At 43.9% G+C, this 22,720-nt stretch overlaps 1 protein-coding gene across 4 annotated transcripts in view; it reads right to left on the minus strand.

Moving 5' to 3' along the window:
* Positions 1–22,720, minus strand: part of LOC136576959 (uncharacterized) — a 93,921-nt gene that overhangs the window by 8,327 nt on the left and 62,874 nt on the right. For all 4 annotated transcript variants that reach the window (XM_066576626.1, XM_066576625.1, XM_066576628.1 and 1 more), the window contains 8 exons: positions 21,895–21,998; positions 21,677–21,795; positions 20,061–20,219; positions 19,716–19,906; positions 19,542–19,633; positions 16,563–16,681; positions 15,737–15,904; positions 5,840–6,039 (listed from right to left, as the gene is read on the minus strand). In XM_066576626.1, coding sequence (XP_066432723.1) covers positions 5,840–6,039; positions 15,737–15,904; positions 16,563–16,681; positions 19,542–19,633; positions 19,716–19,906; positions 20,061–20,219; positions 21,677–21,795; positions 21,895–21,998 — 1,152 coding nt within the window. The remainder of the gene's footprint in view (positions 1–5,839; positions 6,040–15,736; positions 15,905–16,562; positions 16,682–19,541; positions 19,634–19,715; positions 19,907–20,060; positions 20,220–21,676; positions 21,796–21,894; positions 21,999–22,720) is intronic.

Below are 22,720 nucleotides of genomic sequence, written 5' to 3' on the forward strand. Positions count from 1 at the left end.
AAACATCTGGCGCATGCGGCAGATGTGTTCTTCATCCCTGCGGGGACACGGCAGCGGCGGACAGGTAGTGTAAAAAAAAACCAAAACCTAAAATTCTTGTTTTACAGGGAAGAGCTTATAGTTAAAGCTCTTCCCTGAAAAACAATTATGGGGTGCCGGTAGACCATTGTCTTCAATGGAGCCGCCGGCGGCAGCCGCAGCTCCATTGAAGACAATGCGTGTATCTCCTATGGTGCAGGCATGTCCTATCTTTGTAGGCACACGCCTGTAAAGCACGGACCTGTGCACACACAATAGGGAAGGCATTGGTTTTAATAGAAGCATGCTTTTCTGCACACGTATGCACACACAAAACCACGCTCGTGTGAAGCCACCCTAATGCTGTATTGTATACATTTGAATTCCTTTAAAATTGTCTTTAATTGTTCAAGAGTTACAGCATAAAAAATAAAGCCTGGGTGGTGTTAACATCATGGAAACTATTCCAGATAGTCTACGACCATGGGTACAATTACTTAACATCGTATACACTGTATAACATAACAAATTAGAAAAGATACCTTGTAAAATAAGTACTAAATGGCACGCGGATGATTCAAAGATCTCGTTTGGTCCACCAATTGCTGAAATGCATTTTGTGTGTGGGTTGTGGTTGATGAGCCACACCAAATCCCCCAGATTTTGTAGAATTTATCTGGACATTTTCTATTTTTATATACTATTTTTTCATACGGGAGAATGGAATTCACAAGATTGCGCAATTGGGGGAGCGTCGGGGTCTCTTATCCATCCAGCACAATGCTACAGCCATGCAGGCCAGAAACAGCACCTCACCAAAAATAATACAGATATGGAATTGCCACTGCTCTTCATCCAGTATACCTAGCAGACATACAGCAGGGTTTGGTGGAAGTGGCACCCCCAATAGTTGTTCCAAAAAGTCTGTAACTTCTGTCCAGAAGGAGTGTACCACCGGGCAACTCCACATCAGATGGTTAAAATTAGCATTGGGTGCCTGACAGCGATGACATTGCGTGTTAGGGGTTCTATTCATCCTACAGAGTCTGCTTGGTGTCAAGTAACATTGATGAATAATGTGCAGTTGAATCATCTTGTTGTTAGCTGCTGGCGAGACTGAGGTATAGGAGGACATTGTGGTACTCCACTCCTCTTCAGAGAGTGAGAGGCACTGGCGTACGGTGAGGGGAAGCAGGGGTCGCAATGGCTACCCGGCCCCTGAGCTGTCTGCCACATGATGGCTGAGAAGGGAGAGGGGGGGAGGGAGAGGGGAGAGATGGGAGGCAGCGCCGCAGGTTGGCCCTCACAGAGGGGAGGGCTGTTACATGTGGAGTTGGCAGCCAATTACAGGCTGCAGACTCCCACGGTGCGCGGCCCTCCCACTGATAGGCTGCAGCTGTGATTGGTCACAGCTGCAGTCTATCAGTCTCTGCCAGCCAGTGATTACCAGGGGGAGGGGCTAGGGTGGCTCTACTCACCTCCGGAGCGCTGGATGCACAGGACCTGCAGGAGGACCTGTGGCTGCAGATCACATGACCAGGCTCTGGTCATGTGATCAAAGGACGGGACTTTCCATTACAGGCTGCCCAGAGACTGCTGCAGAGGTGAGTAGAGGAGAAATTGTAATTATATATGTATAGCTGGTATATATATATATATACAGGATATACACAGGTTACACCAGCATGGGACATACCACTATATACAGGGATAGAGGGGTATATACATCCTGTATATAGTGATATGTACCATGCTGGTGTAATCTGTGTATCTCCTGTATATAATAATATATGTGCAGCTGGTATAAGTTATACCAGCTGTATATATATATAATTATATACAGGAGAGGTATAACTTATACCAGCTGTACATGTATAATTATATACAGGAGATACCCAGGTTATACCAGCTGTACATAAATAATTATATACAGGAGAGGTATAACCTATACCAGCTGTACATATATAATTATATACAGTATATATCCAGGCTATACCAGCTGTACATATAATTATATAAGGAGAGGTATAACTTATACCAGCTGTACATATATAATTATATACAAGAGATCTCTAGGTTACACCAGCATGGGACATACCACTATATACAGGGATATAGGGGGATATACATCCTGTATATAGTGATATGTACCATGCTGGTGTAACCTGGAGATCTCTTGTATATAATTATATATGTACAGCTGGTATAAGTTATACCTCTCCAGTATATAATTATATGTACAGCTGGTATAGCCTGCATATATACTGTATATAATTATATATGTACAGCTGGTATAGGTTATACCTCTCCTGTATATAATTATTTATGTACAGCTGGTATAACCTGGGTATCTCCTGTATATAATTATACATGTACAGCTGGTATAAGTTATACCTCTCCTGTATATAGTTATATATGTACAGCTGGTATAACCTGGGTATATAGTGTATATAATTATATATGTACAGCAAGTATAAGTTATACCTCTCCTGTGTATAGTTATATATGTACAGCTGGTATAACCTGGGTATATACTGTATATAATTATATATGTACAGCTAGTATAAGTTATACCTCTCCTGTATATAGTTATATATGTACAGCTGGTATAACCTGGGTATATACTGTATATAATTATATATGTACAGCTAGTATAAGTTATACCTCTCCTGTATATAATTGTATATGTACAGCTGGTATAACCTGGGTATATACTGTATATTTGAACACTTTACACACAACTGAAAAACGTATCAGAAACTTGCATGCAGTTTAAAACCCGCATGTACTGGTTGAATCCACGTGCGGTTTTTAATACTGCATGCGGTTTTTGGATGTGATTTTAATTGTGGTTCAAAAATGCAACAAAATCCATGAACACAGTCTGAGGCCGGCTGCACACAACTGGGTCGGATTCTGCATGCGTGAGCCCAGCGGCGGAATCCAACCCTGTGCCCCGCTGGCATCCGTGCATAGCTGTAATTTCTTCTTTTCTGTACTGCGAATGGTCCGCAAGGCGAGCTGTCGGACCCGCGCTGTACAGTTTTTTTTCTTTTAATCACTGACTTTCCAGTGCCGTCGCTAGGAGATGACGCGGGTGCCTGCCACGTTTCGGCAATGTCAGGGCAGCGGGTCGCACGGCTTGCATTATGTTCAATGGAGGTCGTCCGTACAGAATCTGCACTAAAATAGAGGAAAAAACGCTTTTCCATAGCATGTTATGGGCGGTACATTCTGCGGAATCCGTGGGCAGATGCCCGCTCCATATTCCGCAATGCAAATCCAGCCGTGTGCAGCCGGCCTTAGGCTAATTTCACACGATTAAGTCTGATATTGGAGCGTGAAACTATGCCCCATATCACACTCGCTAACGTGTGCTGTGCACATCGATGTGAGGGGTTTTGTGTTAAAACCAGCTCGCATCACATCATCATATTCTCATGCGATGCAGAGAAAAAACTAAAAAAATTGCTCCTGTGTATGATCGCATTCAGAAGAATATTCATGTGCGATCTGTGCATCTTACAATGCACAAATCTTGTACAATTTTTGCGGCCGTGTGAAAGCAGCCTAAGACATTACTAACAGGTTTTTATGTAGTCAAGGAAAGGAGTCCTGATGAGAAGGCTTACACCAAGGGGCTACATCATGTTTGTAAATTAGCACGGTTTAGGTATAGGTACGGGTACAGATGGGGGGGGGACAGCTGAACTTTTGCACCCGGGCCCCTTAGCCTTTAGGTACGCCCCTGGTGAGGGGATTATTTCTCGCCATTTGTCCAAGACCCTCAGCTCCACGTGTGAAATTTCAGCTTGGTTGAGGTGCGTATATATCTGTGAGATTAACCCCCTAGGTCCCCTAGGGCGCTGAGCACATGTCTTAATTGAAGGTATCTGTAGAAACTGGTTCTAGGGATCTGGTAAAGCTGCTGCAGCTGCTCAAAAGAGGCCAAAACACTGTTTATGTACAAGTGTTCCAAGGAGGTGATTCCAAGATCTATCCAGAATTGCGTATCTGGAAGATTCAACAAGTGTGGGAGTGCTCTGTTACCCCATAGGGGGGTTTCCAGGGGAGTGCCCTCATACCTAGTGATCTGTTTACACATCTGCCAGACTCTAGAGGCCAATCTATGTGTTGGGAGCAGCAGTCTAGTATGTGGGTCAGTTTTTTCCAGTACAATCCAGAGGGAGGTCTCAGACAAGAAGTGCATCAAATGATGTTCCGAGTTTGGGAGGTCTGAATCAGAAAGCCAGTGGCAAATATATCTAATTTGGTCCGCCAAATAATATAGTTTAAAGTCGGACAGTGTCGTGCCTGCCATATCTTTAGGGTGCTGTAGGGTTTCCAAACGGAGTTTCACTCTGGCCTTACCCCAGATGAAGGGAGTTAATAGAGAGTTAGTTTTATTAAAAACCTTTAGTGTTACTATCGTATTTGCATGTTCCAAGCAGTACAGAAATTTGGGGAGAATTATCATTTTAATAAGATTGATACGACCCGCTACCAATAGGGGCAGTGAGCTCCAAATCTTAAATTTATTCTGAAGAAAAGGGAAAAGAGGAGCCACATTCAAATTGAAGCTATAAGCAAAATCTCTAGATATATGGATTCCAAGGTATTTAAAATTTGGTTTGACATAAACAGAATCAAGTCATCTGCATATAATCCAACCCTGTTTTCCCTTGAGCCTATTACTATGACTTAGTAGAGTGGATCTTGACGAAGGAGTAATGCCAATGGCTCTATGGCCAGTGCAAACAAGAGAGGGGAGAGAGGGCAGCCCTAGCAAGTCCCCCTGGTTAGTTGAAAAGGGATAGAAGTCATATTTACCAAGACCGTAGGGACCGGAAAACTATACATCATGGAGACCCATTTAATAAATATTACCCCGGTTATAAATGTTCTTATGGTTGATTCATTTGGGTCTAGATAGAATGATACAACTACTAAAGAGTAGGCTTGCTACTGTCTATTAAGCCCATAGTGTGAAGGGTCTGAACTGCTTGTTTCGCTTTCTGTGGCCTGTCATAGCAACCACCTTTAGAGGATTTTACAGCATAGAGAGTTATACAGCTCCCCCTAAAGGCTTTGGACACCTTTTGGGGGGCAATTTTAATCAAATTGATATATTTTAGTCTGAAAATCAGGTTTATAATGATTTTATTACACATTTTCAACAGTTTTGTCTTGCATGTATTCTAAAACACTGCAGGCTGCTCAGTCTCATTCAGTGTGAACTCCATAATGTGAGCTCAGTCTGCAGCCCCTCTCTCTGCTCTCCACCATCAGAGAGCCCGTCTGACAGATTTCACACTGAGCTGGACTGAGCACAGGACTGAGTACTGATCTACTGGAAATACTCCACTGATACTGGGAAATTAACATTGGGATGGAGAACAATTATGTACTGCCTAATGGGAGTTGTTTTTCCTTCTTCTGAATCAACACTGTAAGAAAATACGTTGCACTAGATGGGCATGGCTACAGAAGGCAAGATTATGTCTCACAGGAGTTAGCATATCTGTATGGATGAGAACTGCAACCCCCATTGTCCAAATGAAAAGTCTTCATTACAGTGATCACCCTTCTTCCAAAACCAGTGCCAGATGCGCCGATAAGTTGTGCCTGGTACTGTATCTCTTTCCTGTTCAATAGAGCTGAGCTGCAGTACCAAACACAACCACAAAGACAATTGTGGCACTGTTTCTCGAAGAAAGTAGCCAGGTCTTTTCAGTCGTTCACAAGCCCTGACTTGGAAATACAAATATAATGTTGGACATGTATAGAGCACAAGAAGCTATACAATATATGGTCTACTTACACGATTTCACACTGTCCACATGTGAGGCTAAGTGGAATCCTGTTCAGCATGTTTCCATTTATGGCACGAATCAAAGTACGGAGTACCCCGCACCACTTCTGAATCTCATCTCTGCCCATATTAATAAATTGTGGGAATACACGTCTTGTAACCGGTTCCATGAAGTTTTCTTGCATGGCGCGTGACGTTGACATTTGATTCTGAAAAGAGATGTTTGAAAACAAAAAAAGAGTATTGAAGGTAAACTAATGCTCATATTAAAACAAAATATGGTGTGGGGAAGGGGCAGAAGGCTCTTCCTCTATCCTCATCTTCATTTCTGTTGAATCTCATTAACCCCTTAAGGACATGGCCTATTTTGGCATTGAGGACCAAGCGATTTTTGGTATTTTTCCATCTCCATTTTTCAAAAGCCATAACTTTTTTATTTTTCCGTCAACGCGGCCGTATAAGGACTTCTTTTTGGCGTCGCAAACTCTAGTTTTTATCGGTGCCACTTTTGGGTACATAGACTATATCGTAAAACTTTTATTATTTTTTTATGATAACAGGGAGAGAAAACGCATCAATTCTGCCATAGATTTTTTTTTTGACAGCGTTAATCATGCAGCATAAATGACACACTACATTTTTTCTGCGGGTCGGTACGGTTACAACGATACCAAAATTCTTATTTTTTAGGTTTTTACTAGAGATGAGCGAACACCAAAATGTTCGGGTGTTCGTTATTCAGAACGAACTTCCCGCGATGCTCGAGGGTTCGTTTCGAACAACGAACCCCATTGAAGTCAATGGGCGACCAGAGCATTTTTGTATTTCGCCGATGCTCGCTAAGGTTTTCATGTGTGAAAATCTGGGCAATTCAAGAAAGTGATGGGAATGACACAGAAACGGATAGGGCAGGCGAGGGGCTACGTGTTGGGCTGCATCTCAAGTTCACAGGTCCCACTATTAAGCCACAATACCGGCAAGAGTGCCCCCCCCCCCTCCCAACAACTTTTACTTCTGAAAAGCCCTCATTAGCATGGCATACCTTTGCTAAGCACCACACTAGCTACAACAAAGCACAATCACTGCCTGGATGACACTCCGCTGCCACTTCTCCTGGGTTACATGCTGACCAACCGCCCCCCCTCCCCCCACAGCGCACACCAAAGTGTCCCTGCGCAGCCTTCATCTGCCCTCATGCCACGCCACACTCATGTCTATTTAGAAGTGCGTCTGCCATGAGGAGGAACCGCAGGCACACACTGCAGAGGGTTGGCATGGCTAGGCAGCGTCCCTCTTTAAAAGGGGCGGGGCGATAGCCCACAATGCTGTACAGAAGCAATGAGAAATAGAATCCTGTGCCACCGCCATCAGGAGCTGCACACGTGGGCATAGCAATGGGGAACCTATGTGCCACACACTATTCATTCTGTCAAGGTGTCTGCATGCCCCAGTCAGACTGGTAATATGCACCTTAACAGTAACCGCGTTGGTGGTAATGTGGTGGTGACTGAGGACCTAGTAGCACGGTTGTATTTTGTTGGTTTTCGGAATGCGGCCAGGATTAAGTGGGCCGTGGCGGGGGGATGGTGTGGGGGCTCTCGTTGTGTCGGTAAAGGTGAAATTCTTGGACTGCCACCAGACGAACCAATGCAAAGACATTTGCCAAGAATGTTTTCCCTGTTGGAGGAGGAGGGGGATGTTTTTGAGGCACTACGTGTCCTCTCCACGTGTCCGTGGTTATATGCACCTTTACAGTAACCGCGTTGGTGGGAAATGGCCTCGCCGCCATCATGTCTTTGGGAAGCCTCTGTTTCCACACCCCAGAGACATACCATTAGCAGCGGTATAGGCAGAGGCCAGAATTCGTAACATTTCAGCCGTAGCATTAGGACAGGCCCCACTAACATATCACTAGCAGCAGTATAGCGGGAGCGCAGTCTTCGTTCCATGTCAGCAATAGTAGCACTCAAGACAGGCCCCAGTAACAATTCCGAAGCAGCAGTATAGCGGGAGCGCAGTCTTAGTTCCATTTCAGTAGCCTTAGTATAGCCAAGGCCCAAGTTACATTTATGTAGCTAAAGTGTAGGCCAACCCCACACACCTTTCTGTACCATGAGTGCAGGCGAAGAACATACAAATTGCTATGATTACACTGTAGCTGAGGGCCCCAAAAATTTGGTGTACCAACAGTACTAATGTACCTCAGTAAAAATTGGCCATGCCCAACCAAGATGGCAGGTGAATCGCTTTGGTTAATGTGGCTTAAGTGGTAACTAGGCCTGGAGGCAGCCCAGTGTAACGAAAAATTGGTTCAAGTTAAAGTTCCAATGCTTTTAAGCGCATTGAAACTTATAAAAATTGTTCAGAAAAATTATTTGAGTGAGCCTTGTGGCCCTAAGAAAAATTGCCCGTTCAGCGTGATTACGTGAGGTTTCAGGAGGAGGAGCAGGAGGAGGAGGAGGAATATTAGACACAGATTGATGAAGCAGAAATGTCCCCGTTTTGGATGGTGAGAGAGAACGTAGCTTCCATCCGCGGGTGCAGCCTACGTATTGCTTACGTATTGCTGCTGTCCGCTGGTGGAGAACAGAAGTCTGGGGAAATCCAGCCTTTGTTCATCTTGATGAGTGTTAGCCTGTCGGCACTGTCGGTTGACAAGCGGCTACGCTTATCTGTGATGATTCCCCCAGCCGCACTAAACACCCTCTCCGACAAGACGCTAGCCGCAGGACAAGCAAGCACCTCCAGGGCATACAGCGCTAGTTCAGGCCACGTGTCCAGCTTCGACACCCAGTAGTTGTAGGGGGCAGAGGCGTCACCAAGGATGGTCGTGCGATCCGCTACGTACTCCCTCACCATCCTTTTACAGTGCTCCCGCCGACTCAGCCGTGACTGGGGAGCGGTGACACAGTCTTGGTGGGGAGCCATAAAGCTGGCCAGGCCCTTAAAGACTGTTGCACTGCCTGGGATGTACATGCTGCTCGATCTACGCACATCCCCTGCTACCTTGCCCTCGGTACTGCGCCTTCTGCCACTAGCGCTGTCGGCTGGGAATTTTACCATCAGCTTGTCCGCAAGGGTCCTGTGGTATAGCAACACTCTCGAACCCCTTTCCTCTTCGGGAATCAGAGTGGGCAGGTTCTCCTTATACCGTGGATCGAGCAGTGTGTACACCCAGTAATCCGTCGTGGCCAGAATGCGTGCAACGCGAGGGTCACGAGAAAGGCATCCTAACATGAAGTCAGCCATGTGTGCCAGGGTACCTGTACGCAACACATGGCTGTCTTCACTAGGAAGATCACTTTCAGGATCCTCCTCCTCCTCCTCCTCCTCAGGCCATACACGCTGAAAGGATGACAGGCAATCAGCCGGTGTACCGTCAGCAGCGGCCCAAGCTGTCTCTTCCCCCTCCTCCTCATCCTCCTCATGCTCCTCCTCCTCCTCCTGTACGCGCTGAGAAATAGACAGGAGGGTGCCCTGACTATCCAGCGGCATACTGTCTTCCCCCGCCCCCGTTTCCGAGCGCAAAGCAGCTGCCTTTATGGTTTGCAGGGAATTTCTCAAGATGCATAGCAGAGGAATGGTGACGCTAATGATTGTAGCATCGCCGCTCACCACCTGGGTAGACTCCTCAAAATTACCAAGGACATGGCAGATGTCTGCCAACCAGGCCCACTCTTCTGAAAGGAATTGAGGAGGCTGACTCCCACTGCGCCGCCCATGTTGGAGTTGGTATTCGACTATAGCTCTACGTTGTTCATAGAGCCTGGCCAACATGTGGAGCGTAGAGTTCCACCGTGTGGGCACGTCGCACAGCAGTCGGTGCACTGGCAGCTTAAAGTGATGTTGCAGGGTGCGCAGGGTGGCAGCGTCCGTGTGGGACTTGCGAAAATGTGCGCAGAGCCGGCGCGCCTTTACGAGCAGGTCTGACAAGCGTGGGTAGCTTTTCAGAAAGCGCTGAACCACCAAATTAAAGACGTGGGCCAGGCATGGCACGTGCGTGAGGCTGCCGAGCTGCAGAGCCGCCACCAGGTTACGGCCGTTGTCACACACGACCATGCCCGGTTGGAGGCTCAGCGGCGCAAGCTAACAGTCGGTCTGCTGTGGCAGACCCTGCAGCAGTTCGTGGGCCGTGTGCCTCTTATCGCCTAAGCTGAGTAGTTTCAGCACGGCCTGCTGACGCTTGCCCACCGCTGTGCTGCCACACCGCGCGACACCGACTGCTGGCGACATGCTGCTGCTAACACATCTTGATTGCGAGACAGAGGAGGAGGAGGAGGAGGGTGCTTTAGTGGAGGAAGCATACACCTCCGCAGATACCACCACAGAGCTGGGGCCCGCAATTCTGGGGGTGGGTAGGACGTGAGCGGTCCCGGGCTCTGACTCTGTCCCAGCCTCCACTAAATTCACCCAATGTGCCGTCAGGGAGATGTAGTGGCCCTGCCCGCCTGTGCTTGTCCACGTGTCCGTAGTTAAGTGGACCGTGGCAGTAACCGCGTTGGTGAGGGCGCGCACAATGTTGCGGGAGACGTGGTCGTGCAGGGCTGGGACGGCACATCGGGAAAAGTAGTGGCGACTGGGAACTGAGTAGCGCGGGGCCGCCGCCTCCATGATACTTTTGAAGGACTCCGTTTCCACAACCCTATACGGCAGCATCTCAAGGCTGATGAATTTTGCTATGCGGACGGTTAACGTTTGAGCGTGCGGGTGCGTGGCGGCGTACTTGCGCTTGCGCTCCAACAGTTGCGCAAGCGACGGCTGGACGGTGCGCTGAGCTACACTGCTGGATGGGGCCGAAGACAGCGGAGGTGAGGGTGGGGCACAGGGGGAGAGGCAGGGGTGCAAACTGGAGGCGCTGAACGGCCTTCGTCCCACCTTGCGGGGTGCTTGGCCATCATATGTCTGCGCATGGTGGTGGTGGTGAGGCTGTTGGTTTTGGCTCCCCGGCTGAGCTTTGCGCGACAAAGGTTGCACACCACTGTTCGTCGGTCGTCAGGCGTCTCTGTGAAAAACTGCCAGACCTTAGAGCACCTCGGCCTCTGCAGGGTGGCATGGTGCGAGGGGGCCCTTTGGGAAACAGTTGGTGGATTATTCGGTCTGGCCCTGCCTCTACCCCTGGCCACCGCACTGCCTCTTGCAACCTGCCCTGCTGATGCCCTTGACTCCCCCTCTGAAGACCTGTCCTCCTGAGTAAGCGTTGCACACCAGGTGGGGTCAGTCACCTCATCGTCCAGCTGCTCTTCCTCCGAATCCTCTGTGCGCTGCTCCCTCGGACTTACTGCCCTTACTACTACCTCACTGCAAGACAACTGTGTCTGATCGTCATCGTCCTCCTCACCCACAGAAAGTTGTTGAGACAGTTGGCGGAAGTCCCCAGCCTCTTCCCCCGGACCCCGGGAACTTTCGAATGGTTGGGCATCAGTGACGATAAACTCCTCTGGTGGGAGAGGAACCGCTGCTGCCCAATCTAAGCAGGGGCCCGAGAACAGTTCCTGGGAGTGCTCCCGCTCCTGAGCAGGTGTTATTGTAGTGGAGTGAGGAGGCTGGGAGGAAGGAGGAGCAGCAGACAGAGGATTCGGATTGGCAGCAGTGGACGGCGCAGAACTGCGGGTAGACGATAGGTTGCTCGAAGCACTTTCTGCCATCCAGGACAGGACCTGCTCACACTGCTCATTTTCTAATAACCGTCTCCCGCGTGGACCCATTAATTGGGCGATGAATGTGGGGACGCCAGAAACGTGCCTCTCTCCTAATCGCGCAGCAGTCGGCTGCGACACACCTGGATCAGGAGCTTGGCCTGTGCCCACACCCTGACTTGGCCCTCCGCGTCCTCGGCCGCGTCCACGTCCTCTAGGCCTACCCCTACCCCTCAGCATGCTGTATTACCAGTGATTTGATTTCACAGGCAGGAAATAAATTGGCGCAAGACTGCAGGCCAAATATAATTTTTTCCCTTTTTTGAAAACGAAAGGCCCCACTGCCTCTAGTGAATGAATAATCTAAGTTTAATAACTGTGCTGTTTTCCTGCTAATGTGTCACAGAACGTGAGGGTAGCAGAGTTATTAACTGTGGCAGAGCAGGTATTTTTTTTCCCAATTAAGGAAAGCAAATGGCGAAGCCAGGAGTAAAACGTAGCTGGGTGCGTATGATTTTTAAAGGTGTCACACGCAGCCGACACGTGTCCACCGCCCTTAGGACGGACAGAGGCCGGACAAATAGAATTATTTTCCGTTTTTTGGCACCAAAAGGCAGCACTGCGTATATTCTATGAACATGAGAAGTTTAATAACTGTGCTGTGTCCCTGCTAATGTGTCACAGAACGTGAGGGTAGCAGAGTTATTAACTGTGGCAGAGCAGGTATTTTTTTCCCAATTAAGGAAAGCAAATGGCGAAGCCAGGAGTAAAACGTAGCTGGGTGCGTATGATTTTTAAAGGTGTCACACGCAGCCGACACGTGTCCACCGCCCTTAGGACGGACAGAGGCCGGACAAATAGAATTATTTTCCGTTTTTTGGCACCAAAAGGCAGCACTGCGTATATTCTATGAACATGAGAAGTTTAATAACTGTGCTGTTTTCCTGCTAATGTGTCACAGAACGTGAGGGTAGCAGAGTTATTAACTGTGGCAGAGCAGGTATTTTTTTCCCAATTAAGGAAAGCAAATGGCGAAGCCAGGAGTAAAACGTAGCTGGGTGCGTATGATTTTTAAAGGTGTCACACGCAGCCGACACGTGTCCACCGCCCTTAGGACGGACAGAGGCCGGACAAATAGAATTATTTTCCGTTTTTTGGCACCAAAAGGCAGCACTGCGTATATTCTATGAACATGAGAAGTTTAATAACTGTGCTGTGTCCCTGCTAATGTGTCACAGAACGTGAGGGTAGCAGAGTTATTAACTGTGGCAGAGCAGGTATTTTTTCCCAATTAAGGAAAGCAAATGGCGAAGCCAGGAGTAAAACGTAGCTGGGTGCGTATGATTTTTAAAGGTGTCACACGCAGCCGACACGTGTCCACCGCCCTTAGGACGGACAGAGGCCGGACAAATAGAATTATTTTCACTTGTTTTACAAGCAAAAGGCAGCACTGCATATATTCAATGAATAATAACTGTGTTGTGGCCCTGCCTATACAATTCTTTCCCTGCAGTATCAATGGAGGGTGCAATGCTCTGCAGAAGCGATTTTGAGAAGCAAAAAAAAATGCAGCACAGCTAACAGCAGCCTGGACAGTACTGCACACGGATAAATATGGCCCTAGAAAGGACCGTTGAGGTTCTTGAAGGCTACACTCACTCCTAACACTCTCCCTGCCTATGCAGCACTTCTGTCCCTAATGCCAGGTGCAACAGTCTGCAGAGGCGATCTTGAGAAAAAAAAAATTGCCACTGCTAACAGCAGCCAACACACAGCTATCAGTGGCCCTAATAAGGACCTTTGGGGGGTCTTGAAGCCTACACTAACTACCAATTCTTTCCCTACAGCAGCTCCGGTACAAACAGCACTGTCCCTCATCTAAATCACACGGCATCTGAGGCGAACCGCGGGAGGGGCCGACTTTTATGTTCGGGTGACACCTGATCTCCCCAGCCACTCACTGCAGGGGGGTGGTATAGGGCTTGAACGTCACAGGGGGAAGTTGTAATGCCTTCCCTGTCTTTCAATTGGCCAGAAAAGCGCGCTAACGTCTCAGGGAAGGAAGTGAAAATAACCAGAACACCGCATGGTGTTCGTTACGAATAACGAACATCCCGAACACCCTAATATTCGCACGAATATCAAGCTCGGAAGAACACGTTCGCTCATCTCTAGTTTTTACACTTTTTTGCAATAAAACCCCTTTTTTTGGAAATCTTTTTTTTTTCTCTGCATTCAAAGTCCTGTAACTTTTTAATTTTTCTATGTACGTAGTTCTATGATGGCTTATTTTTTGCGAGACGAGCTGTAGTTTTTATTGATACCATTTTGAGGAATGTACGGCCTTTTTAATCACTTTTATTGCATTTTTGGTGAGGCAAAATGCTAAAAATTAGCATTTTGCTTCTGTTTTCTAGCGGGTTTTTTTACACTTTTTGCCGTTCAAAATAAAAAGCATGTTCAACTTTTTGTACATGTTGTTACGAATGCGTCAATACCAAATATGTGGGGTTTTTAATTTTTTTTAACCTTTTTTTTATGCTAATATTAAAAAAAGCACAAAAAAGTTTTTTTTTTTAACATTTTTTTAATTTTTTTTTTTTTTACACAGTTTGAGTCCCTCTGAGGGACTTGCAGCACTGTACCTATGATCGCTGTGATAGGGCATGGCAGAGCTACTGCCCTGCCATGCCTTATCGCTTATACAGTGATCATAGGCATTGGCACTACAGGACGCCAGTGTCTGGTGTTCTGTTGCCATGGTGACAGGCCGGGCTCTCGCGATAACATCGCGAGAGCCGACTGAAAACACAGAGGGAGCGCGCTCCCTCTGTGAACTCTTTCCCTGCCGCGACCTACTTAGTTCGTGGCAGGGAAGGGGTTAACAGCGGGGGCGCATCTCCGATGCTCCCCCGCTGTTGCAGCGGGATACCGGCTGTGACTGACAGCCGGCTCCCGCTGTGGGATAGCGTGAGGTCAGTCATGTTCTTGCGCTATCCCGATGATGTACCGATACGTCATGTTGCGGGAAGTACCAGGCTTCCATGACGTTAAAAGGGGTTAAAAGGGGGCCTAAAAGTACCAATCCCTCCTTAAGCAACAGTAGATGTGTATTAGATGTAGTTCATACTGAAATATGTGTAATCTGTAGATCTTTTTTTCTGTTGGTTTCTATAAATGTACGTTTTCGTCCTTCACACTTGCTAAGTGGATGGTCTCTTCCCACAGTGATAGAAGTTATAAAAGTTTAAATCACCCCCCTTTTGCCATATCTATTATTAAAAAGATCTAAATCATAAAATAAAAATATGTATTTGGTATCGCTGCGTCCGTAAAAGTCCGATCGATCAAAGTAATGCATTATTTTTCCAGCACAGTGAACGTTGTCCGAAAAAAAAATAAAGAACGCCAGAAATGCCCTTTTTTAGTTACCCTGTCTCCCAGAAAAAAAGCAATAAAAAGCGATCAAAAAGTCGTATGTATTCCAAATTGGTACTATCAGAAACTACAGGACATCCCGCAAAAAATAAGCCCTTGCTCAACTACGTCGACTGAAAAATAAAAAAGTTATTGCGCGCGCAAAATGACCGCAGAAAATAATTGAAAAAAGAGTAGTATAGTAAGAAAAAAACTATACAAGTTTGGTATCCTAGTAATCGTACGACCCATAAAATAAAGTTATCATGTCCCTTTTGTTGCAGTTGTTTGCGCCGTAGAAACAAGACGCACTGAAAGATGGCGAAATGTCGCTTTTTATATCATTTTACTGCACTTAGAATTTTTTAAGAGTTTTTCAGTACATTATATGGTACTTTAAATAGCACCATTGAAAAATACAACTCGTCCTGCAAAAAACAACAAGCCCTCATACAGCGATGTCGATAAATAAAGGCATTACGATTTTTTTGAAGGGGGGAGGAAAAACGAAAATGGAAAAAGAAAAAGGGGCCGCGTCATTAAGGGGTTAATAGCGTATGTCATAAATTTTAATATAATCACACGTACTGCACATTTTTTAAAGCACAACTTATAATGTTTCGGGCCTCTCTATGTTACCATCTTATTATGTTAATGGTGTCAGTAAAAGGACAGAACTCTGACAACTTCCCGTTAGGTAGTTGTCACCACTGGTAGTTGGGGTATTTCTTAATGCACTGCAAGGGCTGTGGCTCTCATGATTCCCTTTTTAAAACTTGAAATTGTTACTTAGGTGAATCAAGTATCAAGTCACAATTTTGTTAATTATATTATTGTTCCTTTTTAATCTTACCGTCATAAAGTATGCTGTAACTGTTTCAGTAAAGGTGAATAAGGGGTCCAAGTTGTCTCCTTCGAATGATGACACTATAGTGTCGGTTTGTGTAGCATTGCTAAGGACGGTGTTACTGGCAGTGGCACTGGCCTTTTGTTCGTCACTCATCAAGTCTAAGCACTGCCCCTAGAAAAAGGACATGAAAAGAAAAATGATTTAAAGGAATTGGTTTATTTAGGGAACATCTTCCCAAAGCTTTGTGGTGGATTTGAATATTTCTATTATACTTGACAACACAACAAGAAGCTAATTAGAGAGCAATCATCTCCGACCCGTGACTCTGATTGTCATAACATTTTTGTACAATTTTTGTTTTGCAAAGTCAAATCATGTGTAACTTATAGGAAAGATCAGAGAGCTGAAAAGGTAAGGAGTAAATACTAGAGATGGAGAGATTGAAGATGAGTGAAAGACTTATCAGAGACGGTTGGAGGGACCGTGAGCTTGAAGTGCAGAAAGACACTGGCAGGAGGCCAACATTAAGATTCAGAAACTCAAGCCAAAAGTATCAATTCACTGTAGAAATCATACAGGTTCAGTCCCGTTCTCTGATCTCCTAGAAATTTCTGATATAGAATTTTTGTTAGATTTTCTGGAATTTCACAAAGTATGGCTGGCTGGCTTATGCAAATAGATAAGAATGTGTGGAGCAAGTACTGGGGAGGGAGAGATTGAAAGAGAAGACCAACTAGTAAAACCATGAGAGTGGACAGAAAAAAAACACATGCAGGGGCGCTGTTGCAAAGTATTGTAACGTATTCAAGACAATGAAGCCATTACTCACCACGTCAAAGTCTGAAACCAGAGCAACTATATCACTGTATTTTGTTGACCTAAAACCTCTTTTCCCAAGGAATGTTAGAGACCATGTTCTCAAGTCCATCCCAGCGCTGCAGTCATAACCTAGTCACAATAATTAATCATTTCTTATCAGTTATGCTTAAGATCAAGAACAGGTCTAAAGAAATGGGAAATAATAATAACAATGATAATAATATCAGAAATTGGTTGAAGAGAATTTCAAAACTGAAGCTTCATTGACTTTTTATAGCGAACAGTCATTTCCAGCCTGTGGCTCTTTAACCCCTTCCAGCTCCAGGATGTACATTTACGTCCTAGAGTGTAGGGGTATGTATAAAGAAAAAGGTCGGGGGTGACCTCTCTTCATACAGCACGGACGTCAGCTGTTTATTAGAGCTGACACCCTCTGGCAATAACTGCAATCGGCTTTGCGGCCGATTGCGACTATTAGCCCTTTAAATGCTGCTGTCAATCCTGACAGGGGCATTTAAATCTCCCAAACGATGTTCGGGGGTCCCATACAGCCCCCCCGTGCTGAGATCAGAGGAGCCGTGCAGGTGTCATGGCAGCCGGGGGCCTTCTGAAAGGCCCCAGGGCTGCCTTAGGAGACTGCCTATCAAGCAATCCCTGTGGGGTGGCTTGATAGACTGCCTGTCAAATCGCAGTATGACATAATGCTATACCATTACGTCATACTGCAGGAGTGATCAAAGCATTGCATGTTGTAGTCCCCTAGGGGGGCTTAAAAGGAAAGTGAAAGTGAGATCAATAAAGTTTTATTAATTTAAAAAAAAAAGAAGAATAAAAGTTTAAATCACCCTCCTTTTCCCATATCGATAATTTAAAAATGTAAATCATAAAAGAAAAATACATATTTGGTATCGCCACGTTCATAAAAGTCCAATCTATCAAAGTAGTGCATTGTTTACCCCGCATGGTGAACGCTGTCCAAATAAAAAAGATAACGAACGTCATAAATGCACTTTTTCACTCACCCTCTCTCTCGGAAAAAACACAATAAAAAGCGATCAAAAAGTCGTATGTATTCCGAATTGAAACTAACGTGAACTACAGGACATCCTGCAAAAAATGAGCCCTCGCAGAACTACGTTGACGGAAAAATTAAAAGTTATTGCACGCAGAAGATGACCGCAGAAAATAACTTAAAAAAAATTAAATGTCTATGAAAAAAAAAGAAAAGTACAATAAAAAAATATATATACAAGTTTGGTATCGTGGTAATCGTACTGGCCCATACAATAACATTATCATGTCGTATTTGTTGCAGTTTGTGCGCCGTAGAAACAAGACGCACTGAAAGATGGTGGAATGTCAGTTTTTTTCATTTTACTCCACTTAGAATTTTTAAAACGTTTTTCAGTACATTATATGGTACACTAGCTGATATACCCGGCTTCGCCCGAGTTAATTTGGTACTGGTGTTTATCTGGTGTTCACACGGAAAATCTTATGAAGTCGTCGTTACTTTAGAGATACCGGGAAAAAAATATGTTCACCATTTTGCATGGTTCTTTGCGTTACCCAGGGAACACCACGTGGAGGCAACCATGCTACATATCCTTTATATAAAATGACATCAGGAAGTGAGAGAATTAGATTACGTACATAAAATTTGGACGCTAATTCTTTTGCGCTTAGAATTGAATAATCGAGTTGGGACCCATTAGCTTTTCATATTTATGACATAATCAATGCTCGTGCAAAATTTCCCGTTTCTGTGACATCAGGAAGTGAGAGAATTAGATTCCGTACGTAAAATTTGGACACTAATTCTTTTGCGCTTAGAATTGAATAATCGAGTTGGGACCCATTAGCTTTTCCTATTTATGACACAACCAATGCCCGTGCAAAATCTCTAGTTTCTATTACACCAAGAAGTGAGAGAATTAGATTCCGTACGTAAATTTGGACGCTAATTGCTTTGTGCTTAGAACTGAATAATCGAGTTGGGACCCATTAACTTTTCCTATTTATGACATAATCAATGCCCATGCAAAATTTCACGTTTCTATGACACGGGAAAGTGAGAGAATTAGATTCCGTACGTAAAATTTGGACGCTAATTATTTTGCGCTTAGAATTGAACAATCGAGTTGGGAGCCATTAACTTTTTCAATTTATGACATAATCAATGGCTGTGCAAAATTTCACGTTTCTAAGACACGGGTAAGTGAGAGAATTAGGTTCGGTACGTAAAATTTGGACGCTAATTCTTTTGCGCATAGAATTGAATAATCGAGTTGGGACCCATTAACTTTATCTATTTCTGACATAATCAAATCAATGCTCGTGCAAAATTTCAAATTTCTATGACATTGGGAAGTTGGAGAATAAGATTCCGTACGTATAATTTGGACGCTAATTCTTTTGCGCTAGAATTGAATAATCGAGTTGGGACCCATTAACGTTTCCTATTTATGACATAATCAATGCTCGTGCCAAATTTTAAGTTTTTATGAAATTGGGAAGTGAGAGACTTGGATTATGTACGTAAAAATTTGACGTTAATTCTTTTGCGCTAGAATTAAATAATCGAGTTGGGACCTCTTTACTTTTCCTATTTTGGACATAATCTATGCTCTTACCAAATTTCATGTTTCTACGACATCGGGAAGTTGGAGAATTAGTGGCGGGTCTGTGAGTGAGTCAGTGGGGGCTTTCGTCTTTATATATATATAGATTAAATAGCATCATTGAAAAATACAACTTGTCCCACAAAAAACAAGCCTTCATACAGCGAGTTATGATTTTTTCAAAGGAGGGAGGAAAAGACGAAAATGAAAAAAAAGAGGGGGCCGCATCATTAGGGGTTAATGACAACCCACGGAGGCTGTCAAGGCTCATTGGCAGTTGTAGTCTTGCAATGGCTGGAGAGCTATAGGTTGGAGACCATTAGTGGAGGCATACTGTCCTATGCCGGTTATGGGACTTTTTGACTCACCTAAAGATTTTAGATTCATTAGATTGTTTATGGCAAAATTGCTCATATCACTGGGGTACTGAGGGTTCTCGACTGCAATCAAAGCCTTCATCCTGTTGGGTACAGAAGACGAGTCAGCTTGCTGCATGCTATGCAAAAGTACATAGTTAGAATAAAAGGGAATTTTCTACTTACACGACCGCAAGAGATTCACAGCTTTCAATCTTTCCAAGGGATGCAAGGCATTTTGTATCAAATAGGGGGAGAAATAGTCCGAATCTTGGCATCCAGATGGAATAATCAATAGACATGAATGTGCTGACGGACTCAAATTTACAGAGGGCTTGTTGAAGGAAAAATGTGTTGGTTATAGTTTTGATGCCCGCCTGTAAAGTAAACCAAAGGACACAATACTATCAACCTTCAGGCATTACTCCATAGCGTTATACTTAATAGAATAACAAACAAGCACTAGAAGAATCTACAGTAAGAAGATACAGTATACCATCCAAAAATACATCAAAATCATCTCTCATTTACCTGTTCACATTGAGTATTGAATTCGTCCAGGAAATCTCCAAGATTAACATAATCTATTCTCTGCATAATTGTTTCCACCTTGTTGTTGTCTGACATGATAGCAGGATTGGCTATATGAGCAGCACACTGTTCAACAGTAAAGTAAGGGACGAGAGCCATCTAAATAGAAAAGGAAGTCAATAGTTACATTACTGTAAAAGCAACCCTGTACAGTGATCCCCCTAGACACAACGGCTTCAGGATACAGTATTTTCATCATAAAACGGTCTTTCACCGGTCACCGTAATGTGAAACGACATTCAACATACAATATCACTGACAGTCCAGATATACAGCATGTGTGATTGTCTGGAAAAGCCAGCCAGTCATCAGGGACATTTCACTGGTATGACCCCTGTATTACTGAGGTTCCTGCACTGACTGGTTGTAGTAGCGCCTCTTTACAGTACAGTGCGGTACTACATGTCCTGGACTGCTCTCTACTTGTGCCAGGATAAGTGCCTCCTTTGGGTACCAGGTGAGACGGGTCCATGTTATATCTCTGGTACACTGTGTATATGCTGTACAGGAGCCTGAAGAGGCTTCTGTCCTCTATATAGAATATCATTTCCAGCCTCCAGAATCTCTCTTTGATATGTAAAGACTTGCTTTATCAGTCTTAGTTATCTGCGTTTTTCATCTTCATTTTGTATTACTTTCGGTTGATATTTTAGAGGCTTTAGAATCAATTACTAGTTTTTATAGAGTTATAGTATCAAGATGGAAATGTTTTCAATATACAATGGTGGTCCCAGAAACAATTACTATTATATGCTGAAGGACCGCTGTATATAGATAGATGGATAGATAGATATGAGATGGATAGATAGATAAATATGAGATGGATAGATAGATAGATAGATAGATAGATAGATAGATAGATAGATAGATATGAGATGGATACATAGATAGATAGATGGATAGATAGATATGAGATAGATAGATGGATAGATAGATATGAGATGGATAGATATGAGATGGATAGATAGATATGAGATGGATAGATAGATAGATAGATAGATATGAAATGGATAGATAGATTGATATGAGATAGATAGATAGATATGAGATGGATAGATAGATATGAGATGGATAGATAGATATGAGATGGATAGATAGATAGATAGATAGATAGAACGATGGATAGATAGATATGAGATGGATAGATAGATAGATAGATAGATATGAGATGGATAGATAGATAGATATGAGATGGATATGAGATGGATAGATAGATATGAGATGGATAGATAGATAGATAGATAGATAGATAGATAGATAGATAGATAGATAGATAGATAGATAGATAGATAGATAGATAGATATGAGATGCATAGATATATAGATATGAGATAGATATGAGATGGATAGATAGATAGATAGATAGATAGATAGATAGATAGATAGATAGATAGATAGATAGATAGATATGAGATGGATGGATAGATAGATAGATAGATAGATAGATAGATAGATATGAGATAGATATGAGATAGATAGATATGAGATATATAGATATCTTCTATATATTTAAATCTATAAATGTATCTATCTCATATACCTTAAAAGATACTTACAAGATCACTGCCTTTGTAAAACTCCTTCACTTGTGTAAGGCTGAGCAGTTCACCAAATGTCCCCCACAATGAATAATATGATTCACCCACGTTTCCTGAACTTGCAGGACATGGCAGTCCTAAAAAAATAATACAGACATATAATAAAATAAGTTTTAATAAATCCCCAAAGTGAACAGACATTGTGTAAACAGACAGGAGAATATTTTGCTTCGTACCACTGGCTGCACTTTTATCTCTGACGTTGGACTCTATTTTCTGTGTGATCGCCGTTTGCGCAAGCTCTGATAGGAGCTCGTAATACTTGCTACAGGCGTTTGAACTGCGTAAGGCAAGAGGAAAACAGGAAGGAAAAGTCATATATCAATTGCCAGGCAATCCCCAAATACCATTCTATATATACAACAATGCATTTGACCTATCGTTTTCCATAGGGTCTACATTTTTTTTGCCACAAACAGCTCCAACCTTGTCCATAGGCTATATCTAGTATTGCAGCTCATTCCCAATCACTTGACTAGGTCGCAATACCAGCCACAGCCCTTGAACAAGAGTGGCGCTATTTCTAAATGCATCTTTCAGGTCAAACCGGGCTTTGTCACAATGATAAGCACAATTATTTTCAAATCAAGTTACTCAAATAAGGCTGGTGACCATAATAGACTCAAGGACGCGTCGACACAAGCGGACCACGCTCGGAGGGCCATAGCAAAAAAGAACTGATTTTGATTTTGCGGGTTGAACTCTGTTCCTTTAATCTTGGCTCACCAACCCCTGTGCCTTAGTCCTGAGCGATGTGACATAAATTGCCTTATTGCCCTATTGTCCTTAATCGTTCTATGTTCTATATGTGTGTTTATATGAAAAACCTCAATAAAAACATATTAAACATAAATGCATCTTTCAGGTACATTTAAGGTCAACAAATACATATTGAGGTATATGCTAAAACAAATCACCTGGATATGAGACCAGCTGGCCTACAGGGAAGCTATAAGCCATAGAGATATTGTATATTCCAATTCATTGGTTACTGTTCTATCT

This window comes from Eleutherodactylus coqui, chromosome 8 (assembly GCF_035609145.1).
Source record: "Eleutherodactylus coqui strain aEleCoq1 chromosome 8, aEleCoq1.hap1, whole genome shotgun sequence".
Taxonomy (NCBI): domain Eukaryota; kingdom Metazoa; phylum Chordata; class Amphibia; order Anura; family Eleutherodactylidae; genus Eleutherodactylus; species Eleutherodactylus coqui.